The sequence below is a fragment of the Nelumbo nucifera genome, chromosome 7 (assembly GCF_055504915.1).
Source record: "Nelumbo nucifera cultivar China Antique chromosome 7, China Antique-T2T, whole genome shotgun sequence".
NCBI classification, from domain to species: domain Eukaryota; kingdom Viridiplantae; phylum Streptophyta; class Magnoliopsida; order Proteales; family Nelumbonaceae; genus Nelumbo; species Nelumbo nucifera.
Window position 1 is genome coordinate 56,684,023 of NC_142655.1, and position 12,005 is coordinate 56,696,027.

Below are 12,005 nucleotides of genomic sequence, written 5' to 3' on the forward strand. Positions count from 1 at the left end.
TGTTCCCACGCGTATCTCATCGCGAACAAAGTGACAGTCGACCTCAATATGCTTTGTCCGCTCGTGGAACACTGGATTCGCGGCTATGTGCAAAGCTACCTAATTGTCATAGTACAATCGCGCTGGTTCATCATGCGCCACCCCAAAAGACGGAAGAAGTTTCTTCATCCACTTCAGCTCACAACTTGTCGCAGCCATCGAACGATATTCGGCTTCTGCAGAGGAGCGTGACACGGTATGTTGTTTTCTCGTTTTCCAAGAAACCGGCGATTGCCCCAGCAGAACAAAGTAGTCAGTCAACGACCGTCGTGTCAGTGGGCAGTTTGCCCAATCAGAGTCGCAATAAGCATATAGACGAAGATCGCTATTAGAACGGAACAATATACATTGTCCCAGATATCCTTTCATATAACGCACTACACGTAGAGCTGCCTCCCAATGTTCTTGTCGTGGGCTTTGCATGAACTGAGATAGGATATGAACACAATAACACAGCTCAGGACGTGTAATGGTCAAGTAGATCAACCGTCCCACTAATCGTCGATACTGATTCGGATTTTCCATAAGAACACCATTTGCCAGTGCAAGATGATGATTCTGTTCAATGGGTACGGATGTTGGTTTGGCTCCCAAGAGTCCACATTCCGAGATGATGTCTAGGGCATACTTCCGTTGAGACAAAAAGATTCCCTCAGGGCCACGAGCTACTTCAATCCCTAGGAAATATTTGAGTGGACACAGATCTTTCATATGGAAGCATCGATGGAGATACTTTTTGAATTTTACAATGGCAGTAGTATCATTTCCCCCAACAATCAAGTCATCAATATATATCAGCACGTGCAAACGAATATTATGTTTGCAATAGGTGAACAGAGAGTAGTCAGGATACGGCTGGACAACCCCGAACTGTATCAAGGCCGTTGTTAATTTCGAGAACCAACATCAGGGAGCTTGAAGTAGTCCATAGAGAGATTTCTTCAGTTTGCACACCTTTGTTCGATCCTTAGATGCAAATCCTAGCGGCAACTGTATGTATACTTCCTCATTCAAATCCCCATGTAAGAAAGCATTATGTACATCCATCTGATGCAACTCCCACTTCCTAGCGGCTGACACGGGTAAGAAAGCTTGATGTCTAGCAGAGAAGTTAGTACATGTCACATAATTCGCTATGGGATAGGGAGTCGTACCTGAGGACTATGATTTAGAGTTGGCTTGAGTATGAATGGGGTCTTTCAAACATCGAGCAGTGTAGGTCACGTAGGGTTTCAACAAAACAAACGGCGTGCGATGCCGATGTCCCCTACCAAGTTGCTCTTCTGGTGCCGTTTGTGGTGCTGGATCCACATTAATTTTGTCCTCACTACCATTAATTCCCACTTCCTTCTCACTCTCTTCTTCTACGTGCTTCTCCTATCTTCCATCACCATTATTCTCAAGGCTCCCCCTATCACAGGTGTCGGCTGCATCACTCCCCCTGTCTTTATTCCCTCTGTGGTTGTGTACAACATCATCATCAACAGCGGCATCAACTTGTGCAATGGCTGGGCCAGGTTTGTTTCCCAGATTGGCTTCTGAACCAGTGACATATGGAAATATATTTTCATGGAAGACTACATCACGAGAGACAAAATATTCACCTCTTTCAACATCATATACATGCCAACCTTTCTTTCCGTAGGGATAACCCACAAAAACACACTTCCTACTCCTTTCTCCAAACTTATCATTGTCTCGAGGACTCCAATGAGCATAGCAGAGACAGCCAAATACTCTCATGTGCTCGTATTGAGGTGGCGTCCCGAACATATACAGACAAAATATTCACCTCTTTCAACATCATATACATGCCAACGTTTCTTTCCATAGGGATAACCCACAAAAACACACTTCCTACTCCTTTCTCCAAACTTATCATTGTCTCGAGGACTCCAATGAGCATAGCAGAGACAGCCAAATACTCTCATGTGCTCATATTGAGGTGGCGTCCCGAACAATACCTCATACGGAGTCTTCCTGCCAAGTACATAAGAAGGTGTCCTGTTTATCAAGTATCCAGCGGTTAAGGCACACTCCCCCCAAAAACGAATAGGTAAACCTGCTTGAAACCTCAATGCTCTGGCAACATTCAAAATATGCCTATGTTTTCTTTCCACTCGACCATTTTGTTGGGGTGTTCCAACACAGGAGGTCTGATGCAGAATGCCATGAGTCTCAAAGTATGACTTCAGACCTTTAAACTCTATTCCATTATCACTTCGAACAACTCTGACTTGCTTGCTAAATTGGCATTCTGCCATGGCACAAAAATTTTTAACAATATGTACTACTTCACTTTTTTCAAGCAGTAGTAAACCCACACAACACGAGAGTAATCATCAACAATGGTTAGACAGTAAACGACACCACATGAGGCCGGTACTTTATAAGCACCCCATGTATCACAATGAATTAGAGAGAAACAATCATCGGCTTTATGTTTACTTTCAGAAAAAACTTCCCTAGTTTGTTTTGCTCTGTAACAAACATCACATGGCTTATCTCTTTCTGGTCTAGTGTTGAATTTACCTACTTTAGGAAGTGAAGATAATATCTATTCAGACAGATGTCCCAATCTACGATGCCACAACTCCCATTCACTCATTCTACTTGTTCTATTCGCCTAAACCGGTGCTGCTCCTCTAAAATGATAGACCCCATCACACTGCTCACTCGCTCCAATCAGAGTCCTCAAGGTTTGGTCCTGTATCACGCACAACTTGTCAGTAAAAGTGACAGTACAATTTATCTCTTGCAATAATTTAGCTACAGAAATAAGGGTGCAGTTCATTCTTGGTACAAAGAGCACATGATGTAAATAAATATTTCCAGCCAAATGCACAGTCCCTTTCTTTACTGCAGTAGTTTGCTTCCCATTGGGAAGTTCCACCGGACACGGTGTAATATTCCGAACATCAATCAATAAATTAATTTCTCCAGTCATATGGTGCGACGCCCCGAAATCAATTATCCAATCAGTAGAATTTTTCTTACCGGAAAGTCTTTTCAGATTTATGTGAATTCAGAATATTGAGAAGTGTTGTTCATTGGTCTCCACTCAGCCCCGAAAACCCGCTACGGTCATGATCATTTGTGATTCCAACCTTCCGTCCTCCAGTCTCACTTCCCGCTGCTTAGGCAGCGTTTGCTCTTGCCTTGTTTCGTCGTCCTCGTCCGTCAATCATGGTGAAAAGTTTGTCAATATGCCTTCTGGTTTGCTGGTCAACGAGCAACGGTCACCTTCAGGTAGTGTGTTTGGTGTGCTCTACAGGCGGTAATCAGAGATTACGACAATCGCGCAAATCCTCCCAATTTCTGGGGTTCGCCGTACTCTGGATGAGGTTTGCGAAAGAAGTGCGACCACGGTACCTTGCAGAAGAATCCAAGAAACCCAAGGGCCTACGCAGCAGGATTAGATTCCGGAGGATATATCGATCGACTGACAGAATACAACAGGAACCATCAACCGGCCCGAACTAGTTTTCAGTTCATGAAAACCAAATCAAACACTCCGCTTCATGCTTCAGCATAGGATCTGTCAATCTCAATCATACTCCGTCGCACTGTGGAAACCAACGGTTTGGAAGGCAGGGTCGAAGAAGTCCTCCCGAAAACAGAGGAGAGAGAACAGTCTGTGTCGAAGATGACGAAACTCTCTCTGGATTTCGTAGAATGTGAACCCAAACTTTGGTCATTGTCTCAAAGATGGGGACGATGAATTAGTAGCTTTGTCGCCACTCTTTTCCGCTCAGAAGTTTCACTGCCGTTGCTCTGGTTCAGATGAAAAAGAGTCCAGTCTTCACCGCCGCTGGTTCCACTCGAACAGGGAGAGAAGAGGAACAGTAGCTTCGCCGCCACTCCTTTCCGCTCAGAAGTTTCGCTGCCGCTGCTATGGTTCAGACGGGAAAGAGTCCAGTCTTCGCCTCTGTAGCTGAAACTGAAGAGGTGAAGGCAGAGCCGTTTGTTGAAGAAAGATCGGAGAAGGCTGAAGAAGAATAAAACCGAAGAGCTCTGCTTGAGTGCAGAGTTCTTATCTGATCTGCGAACGTCTCAGTTCAAAACTCGAATCCGCTGGTCACAGCCTTCGATCCCTGTTTCTCTAGGGTCTGGAACAGATGAATAGAGAAACCGAAGAGCTCTGCGTGAGTGTAGAGTTCTTGTCTGATCCGCAAACGTCTCAACTCGGAACTCGAACCCACTAGTCGCAGCCTTCGATCTCTGTTTCTCTAGGGTCTGGAATAGACGAACAACGGAACCGAAGAGCTCTGCTTGAGTGCAGAGTTCTTGTCTGATCCGCGAACGTCTCAGCTCGGAACTCGAATCCGCCGGTCGCAGCCTTCGATCTCTGTTTCTCTGGGGTCTGGAACAGACGAGTAGTGGAAATGTGGTAACTGTTCAAGCTGGAATTCCGAAGTTGAATTCGTAGTGAAGAATGAGGACGACGAAGAGTCTTCTTCTTCTTTCTATTTCCGATGGAGGTGATGAGTCTGGATTTTGGTTTCTGGGAGCGCCGTAGTGACAACTGCGGAAGACGAAGAGCAGTCTGTACTCTACCTGCGAGCGAAGTACCGAACTAGAGACCGGAGTGCACAGTTTGTACTATGCCGGCGCCGAGCTACGTCGCAACCGCCACTGATTTCCAGGTCTTAGAACAAAGACCTCTTGCTCCTGTTTCTGGCTCTGATACCATGAGAAAAAACTATGTGGAATTTGTTGATCTTCATTATACAAGGTACACCCTATATATATATAATTTCCTACGCCTGAATTTAGGAGATTCAGTTTCAGTAGGAAATTGTTAATTACAAGTTTTACTAACTGCAAGTTCCCCAAGAAATCTAGGAAACTACTATCCAAATACATCTAGGAAACGTGGGGATTAGGTTTCCCAATAATACATATCGATCAAAGCATTATCAACTATTGGATCAAAACTCAATCAACTATTGGCTATGTAGCTTTCTGAAGTGCAAAGAAAGTAAGAGAAAACAGAGTAAAAGGCTTGCCATAGGAACGTCGGTCGCTGAAGTTTATAATCGCCAATGATGGTTATTAGTCGCCAGAGGGAGAGAATGAGAGTAGAAAGGTTCGGTGTGGAGTGAGAATGAGAGGAGTATAGCAAAAGAGGAGACGGAATGAGGACTTCACACGTTTCAAGTGTGCACTGGAAACGTGGCATGCCCTCATGCTGTGTGAACGGTGTGTGCACCAAATTTGCCCTGATAGAAGTTGGACTCGTTAAATGAGCACTTGATAAATATTTTGACAACTATCAAAAGTGGGTATTAATCCTTTTCAAGGTTAGGCTGGGGGTATTTTAAGAGACGAGTGTAAAAAAATTTCTAAATACTCATTTAACGTGCTTGCAACGTCATGCCTACCTGATCCGAACTAGTATAGAGCATCCGATTAGACTTTTTGGATTTCGGATTAAAGGCCACCATAAAGCAGTTTTTTTCAAAAACCTTAAATTTTTATTCCAAAGTTTTGAAATAAAACAATTGTTTAACTAAAACAAAAGTAATTATTTAGAACAAATGAAAGAATAAAAAAGAATAGGAGACCGATCTGCAATCTGTAAATAGAACCTTAAATCTATAAATTTGTAAACAGATTATCAAACAAAATAATATTCAAAATAAAAAATAAGGATTAATGAACTTGTCGTTTTCGTTTAGTTGAGAGAATGAGAAGGTTCAACAGTGGTACCTTGCTTCACTCTAGTGGTTTGTCGTTTGTTTGGGAGAACCAAATTCACTTGTCGTTTTTGTTTTGTTTCAATTTGAGAAAACTCACTCTTTTAAGGCCTTGTTTGGTTTGAAGAAAAAGTAGGGAAAGGAAGGAAAATGTAGGAAACTTATATAAGGTTTGTAAAGATTTTCTTACCTTTTCCCTACCTTTTCCTTCAAACCAAACATAGCTTAATTGAATTAGTCTACTGTTTTTGTAGCTCAAATATTATGTTAGGACTTGTAGTTGCAGAGAGGGGAATGGGGGAAGAAAAATACTTATAGTTTTAGAGAGGGGAATGGCAAGAATGAAAAAAAATGAAAGTATAAAAAAGGTTGAGTTGTAGACTTTATGCAGAGAGTGAGAGAGGAGAGAACACGAGAATGAAGAAAATGTCGATTCAAGTATTGTGTTAGGGCTTAGGGTTGGTCGGCTGGGGTTCAAGGAACATATTTCCTCATTTAACCTAAGAGATTTTATTTATTACACTAATGTATAAAAAATAATATATATATATATATATATATATATATATATATATCGGATTCAGATTTTTCTAATCGAGTTCTATTTCTATCATTCAAATTCAATCTGATATGACATCTACCACATCCAAATCTGAGATTATCGGATATCGGATCGGGCAATAGATTTGTGGGTATCGTGACACACCTAACTATGACTTTGTTATTAGGGGGTTTTACCGATGTCTTCAACGCAAAACTCGATTTTACATTGAGCCTTGTACAGTCGTCGAAATATCGGTTTTTACTAGTTTATAAATATGTTTTTATTTCCAGCTCCACCTCAGGTACACGTCTCTTAGTTATGGATGAAAAATGCCCCTTTGTATTATCGAGACCTTAGAAAATTGAACTCGGTGACCGTTGGTTCTTCCCTCTTCTCTCCATGCTCTCTCTTGTTTAACAAATTTGAGGTTTCCAAAGAAGGATGATGATTGTTTTGTTTTGTGGTGGAGTGAACGGAAAACAATAGCCAGCAAGGGTGTAGTTCTTCCCACCTCCTCTCTACGCTCTCTCCTGTCCAACAGATTTGTGGTTTTCAAAGAAGGCTTATTTCGATGATTGTTTTGTTCTACTGCAGAGTGAATGGTAGAGTGTTTATTCTATGGTAGAGGCAGCAATAAAAATCCTTGATGAGCCTGGGGCTTCTTTCAGTCTCGACAAGTGTTTATTCTATGGAAGAGATAGTGATAAAAATTGTTGTTTTGCAATTTCTGATATTGATTTTGTCATGTCTGAATTGCTTGAGAAAGAATTCAGGCAACATTAATTCAGTTTGGCCGAACTGTTATTGATTCTTGGAAGTTCTATAGTGCTTGAGAAAGACTCTAGAAATTCAGATCTGCTAATCAAGAACCGAATTGAGTGCAAGGTTAGAGATAAATTGCACAATTCGGTTGGTGTTCATTCAAGCTGAATGATGCCCTAGAATGCCTAGATCTTAATGCATGCATGGGGATTAGATTTTTGCTAGAAATATAAAAACCATCACTCATGCATAGAGTGAACATGCGCTTGAGAGAGGCTGTTCATTGCCTTGGGGTTTCACCAAACCAAGGCTGAATCCTAATTTAATCAAAGTGTCTTCTTGTGTAAAACATACCCAGGCACTCTAACCTATCTTTCTTTACAACATCTCTTAGCTTGGACTTCCAACTCAGCATCACAGCTCGGCATTGCCAGGACTAGACTCAGTTCGAGCCACCTCATCAAACACGAGGGAGTGAGCGAGTCCTTGAGGAATACAAAAGTATCCATTGTTTCGCCCACTATGGATTAAGTGAAAGAAGTAATGGGTTCGATTGGTGTTGTTGCTGAGGAAATTGGGAAAAAAGCGGTTAGTGTTGTATGTGAGAATTTCAGGCGAGAAGCAATTAACTCCGTCAATGCTGTTCCTATTGGTGACGGTGAGTATTCCGGGCGAGAAGCAACAAGTACTTCAAATGGTGCTGTTAGTGAGGATTTTGGGCGAGAAGCAAGTACTTGGGTTGCTGCTGGTGGTAGTTGCAACAACCTAAATCAACTGGTCCAGTTGATACAAGGAAAATGAGCTCTTCTAGTTATCAGGTTGTGCTGGTTTGGAGGAAATCAGGTTGCAAGGGCACCGGAACTCACCCTTGTAAATCTTCTTGTACATGGCCATGATGTTTTGATCATGGAAGGGAAGATAACCAGCAATTAAAACAAACAAAATCACTCTGTAGGATCAGATATCCATTTCCTAGGTAGGAATGGCAACGGGGCAGGTTTAGGGCGGGGCACCCCCTCCCCATCCCTGCCCCAAAGTCACAATACCTTGCCCCGTACCCATCCCATCCCCGGTGGCGGGGCGGGTTCAGGGTGGGGCATCCATTCCCCATCGAGGATGGGGAATCCCCGAATTTTCCCTGTTCCAAGGAAATTACTTAAAAATTATCTATTTTATGGACAACTTATACATAGGATATAGGAATTTGGGGGTATTTTAGAATTGAATTATATTACTTTAGGGTAATTCAAAAATAAAATTATGGAATCTTAGGATTTTAAAAATTTAGAGAAAACTTAGAGATATTTTAAATATCAATATTAAACCTAGAGATATTTTACTAATTTACCTTCGAGTTCGGGGCGGGTTTGAAGAATTATATACAAAACCTGTCCCCGCCCTGTCCTTGTTTAGGGTTGGGGAAAACCCTCCCTGTTCGAGGTGGGGCGGGGCGGGGCCCCGGTTTTATGGGGGAATTTGCCATCCCTATTCCTAGGTTAAATAGGTTTTAAAAGAAAAAGGGGCAAGAAAAAGAGAATAGAAAAAATTTAGTGGGGCATTTTGGTAATTTAATGCTTTTCGTCGTTTGACTTAACGGTCAAGGGAGTCTTTGTCTAATGGCTAAAGTTCAAGGGGGTTTTGTCGCAAAAAAAGTACAGGGGGGACTTTATCCCTGACCCTATAGTACGGGGGTCTTTGTAATTTACCCTTTATTGAATATATAATATTTTCTTAATTTTCTTATAATTTTTATTATGTTTTATGTTTGACATGATAATTTCGATAGGTAATATTAATTAAAATTATTTAGTTTATTAATATATAAGTAATGTAATACTTTTCTATCAATTTTATTATGGTTGTATTATCAAAATTTAAATTCAAATTATTATTTAATAAAAAAATACAGTTTTCAATATAACCGTGGGGACTATTAACCGGGACGGTTCTGGTTCAAATTAGACCCGATCCGACCAGTGACAGGCCTAAATGATTAAGATTAACTATCTTCACAAAGAGCTTTTGTCGGTGTCGAGGACTCGAGGCGTTAGTAACCGCCATATAAAAGCAGCCGTTGTTAGTTGTGAGTGTCCAAATAGATGAAGAAAAATACTGAGAATTGGACTCCTACTCCAACTCCATCTCCAATATTTTAGCCTTTTAGGTCGGCCGGCTTTCTTATTTCTTACTTGTTGTTTCAATCACAATCTCTGTATCTGTTACTTTGTTAGTTAAGTCGGTTAAGAATTCCATTCCAGGAGCCGTTTCTACTAATAATCCTACTCACTCCAACTCCAACTCCAACATTTTAGCCTTCCTTTTCGGTTGGCCGGCTGTCTTATTTCTTATTCTCGTCGTTTCAATCACAGTCTCTGTATCTGTTACTCGGTTAATTAAGTCGGTTAACAGTGTTACTTTCCAGCACACGATCCAAGTAGGATTCTTGTTTTATAAATAGTAAATATTCCCTGCCTCTCACTCTGTTAGTTGACCGGTTTTCTTATTTCTTATTATTGCCGTCTGTTACTCTGTTAGTTAAGTCGGTTAAGAATTCCATTCCAGCAGCCGTTTCTACTAATAATCCTACTCCAACTCCAACATTTTAGCCTTCCTTTTCGGTTGGCCGGCTGTCTTATTTCCTATTCTTGTCGTTTCAATCACAATCTTATCTGTTGCTCGGTTAATTAAGTCGGTTAACAGAGTTCCATTCCAGCACACGTTACTACTCTAAGGAGGATTCTTGTTTTATAAATAGTAAATAGAATCTGCCTCTCACTCTCATTCGCATACACACAGCATCATCAACACTACACTTGGTCCGATTCAACACCGAGAAATCATTAGGGTAAGTCTCTTCTCCCTTCCTTTGTTTCTCTTTCTTATTCATTTTCTGTTCCGTTACACTGATTTCTCTTCTCTTCTGTTTACCTACAGTGCGTGCGTCTGCAACAAACAAAATGGATATGGTGTTAGTTATTCTTTCCTTCCTTTCAATCTTTTCCTTCACTATTTCCTTCGGTCAACTAGATGATTACGAGTGGCCTGGACCTGAATATTCCGTTGTGGGAGATCCTGGTATGAGAAATTCTAACCTTAGATTGGCCATAGACTCATGGAACTACTGTAACAAGGTTGGATATGAAGCTCCTAAGATGGGGAGCCCGGCTGCAGCTGATTGCTTTGATGTCCATCCTAAGACATTCTCTGTTCATCATAGAGTCACAGAAGCCGATAACAGATTAAGTGTTGGAAACCCTTTTCCTAGTTCATTCAGGGGACAAGATTTGTCTCATCTTAATGACCCAGATTTGTATGCTGTTCAGAAGGAACTGTATCTTGGTTCCAAGTGTGAGGTACATGGGAACGACCTGAGGTTTATTTCTGACTATTATCAGTTTTGGATGATTACTCTTAGAAATGGTAACCTAGACACACATGCTGGATTGTGCCCCAGTAAAGGAAGGAAGGTTGGTCCCTTTGAACATTCAGAAGGTGGACTCTCATGTTTTGGAAAGGGGTGTATGAATCAGCCACTTATGTTCCATAACTATACCAGCTTGCAAACTGTTGGAAAGGAGAATTTTCTTAGAGGGAGTTTCTTTGGCACCTATGACTTGGATGTTGATTTTGGTAAAGGAGTAACACGTAACATTTCCTACTACTCTGTGTCATGGGAAAAGAAGCTTGGAGAGGACAAGAGTTGGGCTTTTCATCACTTTTTGAGGACATCAGACAAATACCCATCACTAAAGCTCACCCTGAAATCTGATACTGCTGGTGGAAAATTTGGCTATGGTACCAGAGGAATGACTAAGGATGTAAGTATCATTGTGCTGGTTTCTTTCTTTCTATTTTTTTCTATAATTAATTTCTGATTTCTGATCATATTGATTATTTGATCATATAATTTGCAATGATATCTTTTAGTTAGTTAAGAGTTTTAACTTCTTTTGGTTTGTTCTGATATTGCAGCTTACAATTTCACCAGACTTTGAAGTGATTTTCACACTTAATGTGCTCAAGGGAGGAGGTGCAAGTAGCCAATTCAACTTGCTAGAGATGAGAAGCTGTTGGCGGAACGATGGTCTTAGATGCGAAGGCAATAGTAGAATTGATGTAAATCGATACTTCAGAATGATCCTCAGTCCAAACACAACTGCACTGTGTAGCCCTACCAACTTAAAAGCATGCCCTCCATATCACATTACTCGTGGTGGTTCCCCTCCCATATATCGTAATGACACAGCAAACTTTCCATATGAGGCTTACCATAGTTACTGTGCACCTAGCAATGCTGGACACCTTCAAGAGCTATACCAACTATGCGACCCTTACAGCAATCCAATGCCACAGGAGATTATTAAGATACTACCTCATCCGGTTTGGGAATCATATGGATTCCCAAAGAAGCAAGAAGATGGATGGATCGGAGATTCAAGGAAGTGGAAGCTAAAGGCTGGACAATTGGCATTCACATTACCTTTCTATCAGGATCCAGGGACTGTGCCTATGGATAGGTCTTGGGACTCTATTGGCGTTGGTACAGAGGTTTTCATGAACCCTGATCAAGTTGTAGAATGGACTATCAGTGACTTTGATATCCTGATGCATCCAAGGCCACATGATTAGTAGTTTTTCCTTTTCTTCTATTATTTTCTGTGCATGGTCTAAGGACCAAGTTATAAGTTTGGCAAATGTATGAAGCTTTGAAATTTGATTTTTCTTTTTCAATTCAATTCAATCATTTAATTTATTTGGCTGTTTATGAGGAGTTTGAAAAGAAACCCAAAAGTTTTTTCCATTGTTTTAATTATATGATTGCTAGCTCTACCCATATAAAATCTTCAAATGGTTTTCCAATGCCAGCCTGGTTTGCTTCTTATGGATTGGTCTGGCTTCTTGTGGTCTAGAGAAAAAAAAAAAGAACCAAAGAAAGAAATAATTAGGAAAAGAGATTTACT

At 41.0% G+C, this 12,005-nt stretch overlaps 1 protein-coding gene across 1 annotated transcript; it reads left to right on the forward strand.

Annotated features, from left to right (window-relative positions):
• Positions 1-9,159: 9,159 nt before the first annotated feature.
• On the forward strand, positions 9,160-11,797 carry LOC104599834 (uncharacterized). Its single transcript, XM_088892064.1, has 3 exons — positions 9,160-9,889; positions 9,979-10,862; positions 11,017-11,797. The coding sequence occupies exons 2-3, from the start codon at positions 10,002-10,004 to the stop codon at positions 11,671-11,673; spliced, it is 1,518 nt and encodes a 505-aa protein (XP_088748190.1). The 5' UTR covers positions 9,160-9,889; positions 9,979-10,001; the 3' UTR covers positions 11,674-11,797.
• Positions 11,798-12,005: the final 208 nt, after the last annotated feature.

Excerpts from the sequence above, each read along its gene's own strand:
- LOC104599834 (XM_088892064.1), top strand. The coding sequence starts at position 10,002 with ATGGATATGGTGTTAGTTATTCTTTCCTTCCTTTCAATCTTTTCCTTC. Across the intron at positions 10,863-11,016 it reads CCAGAGGAATGACTAAGGAT|CTTACAATTTCACCAGACTT; the intron begins GTAAGTATCATT and ends CTGATATTGCAG.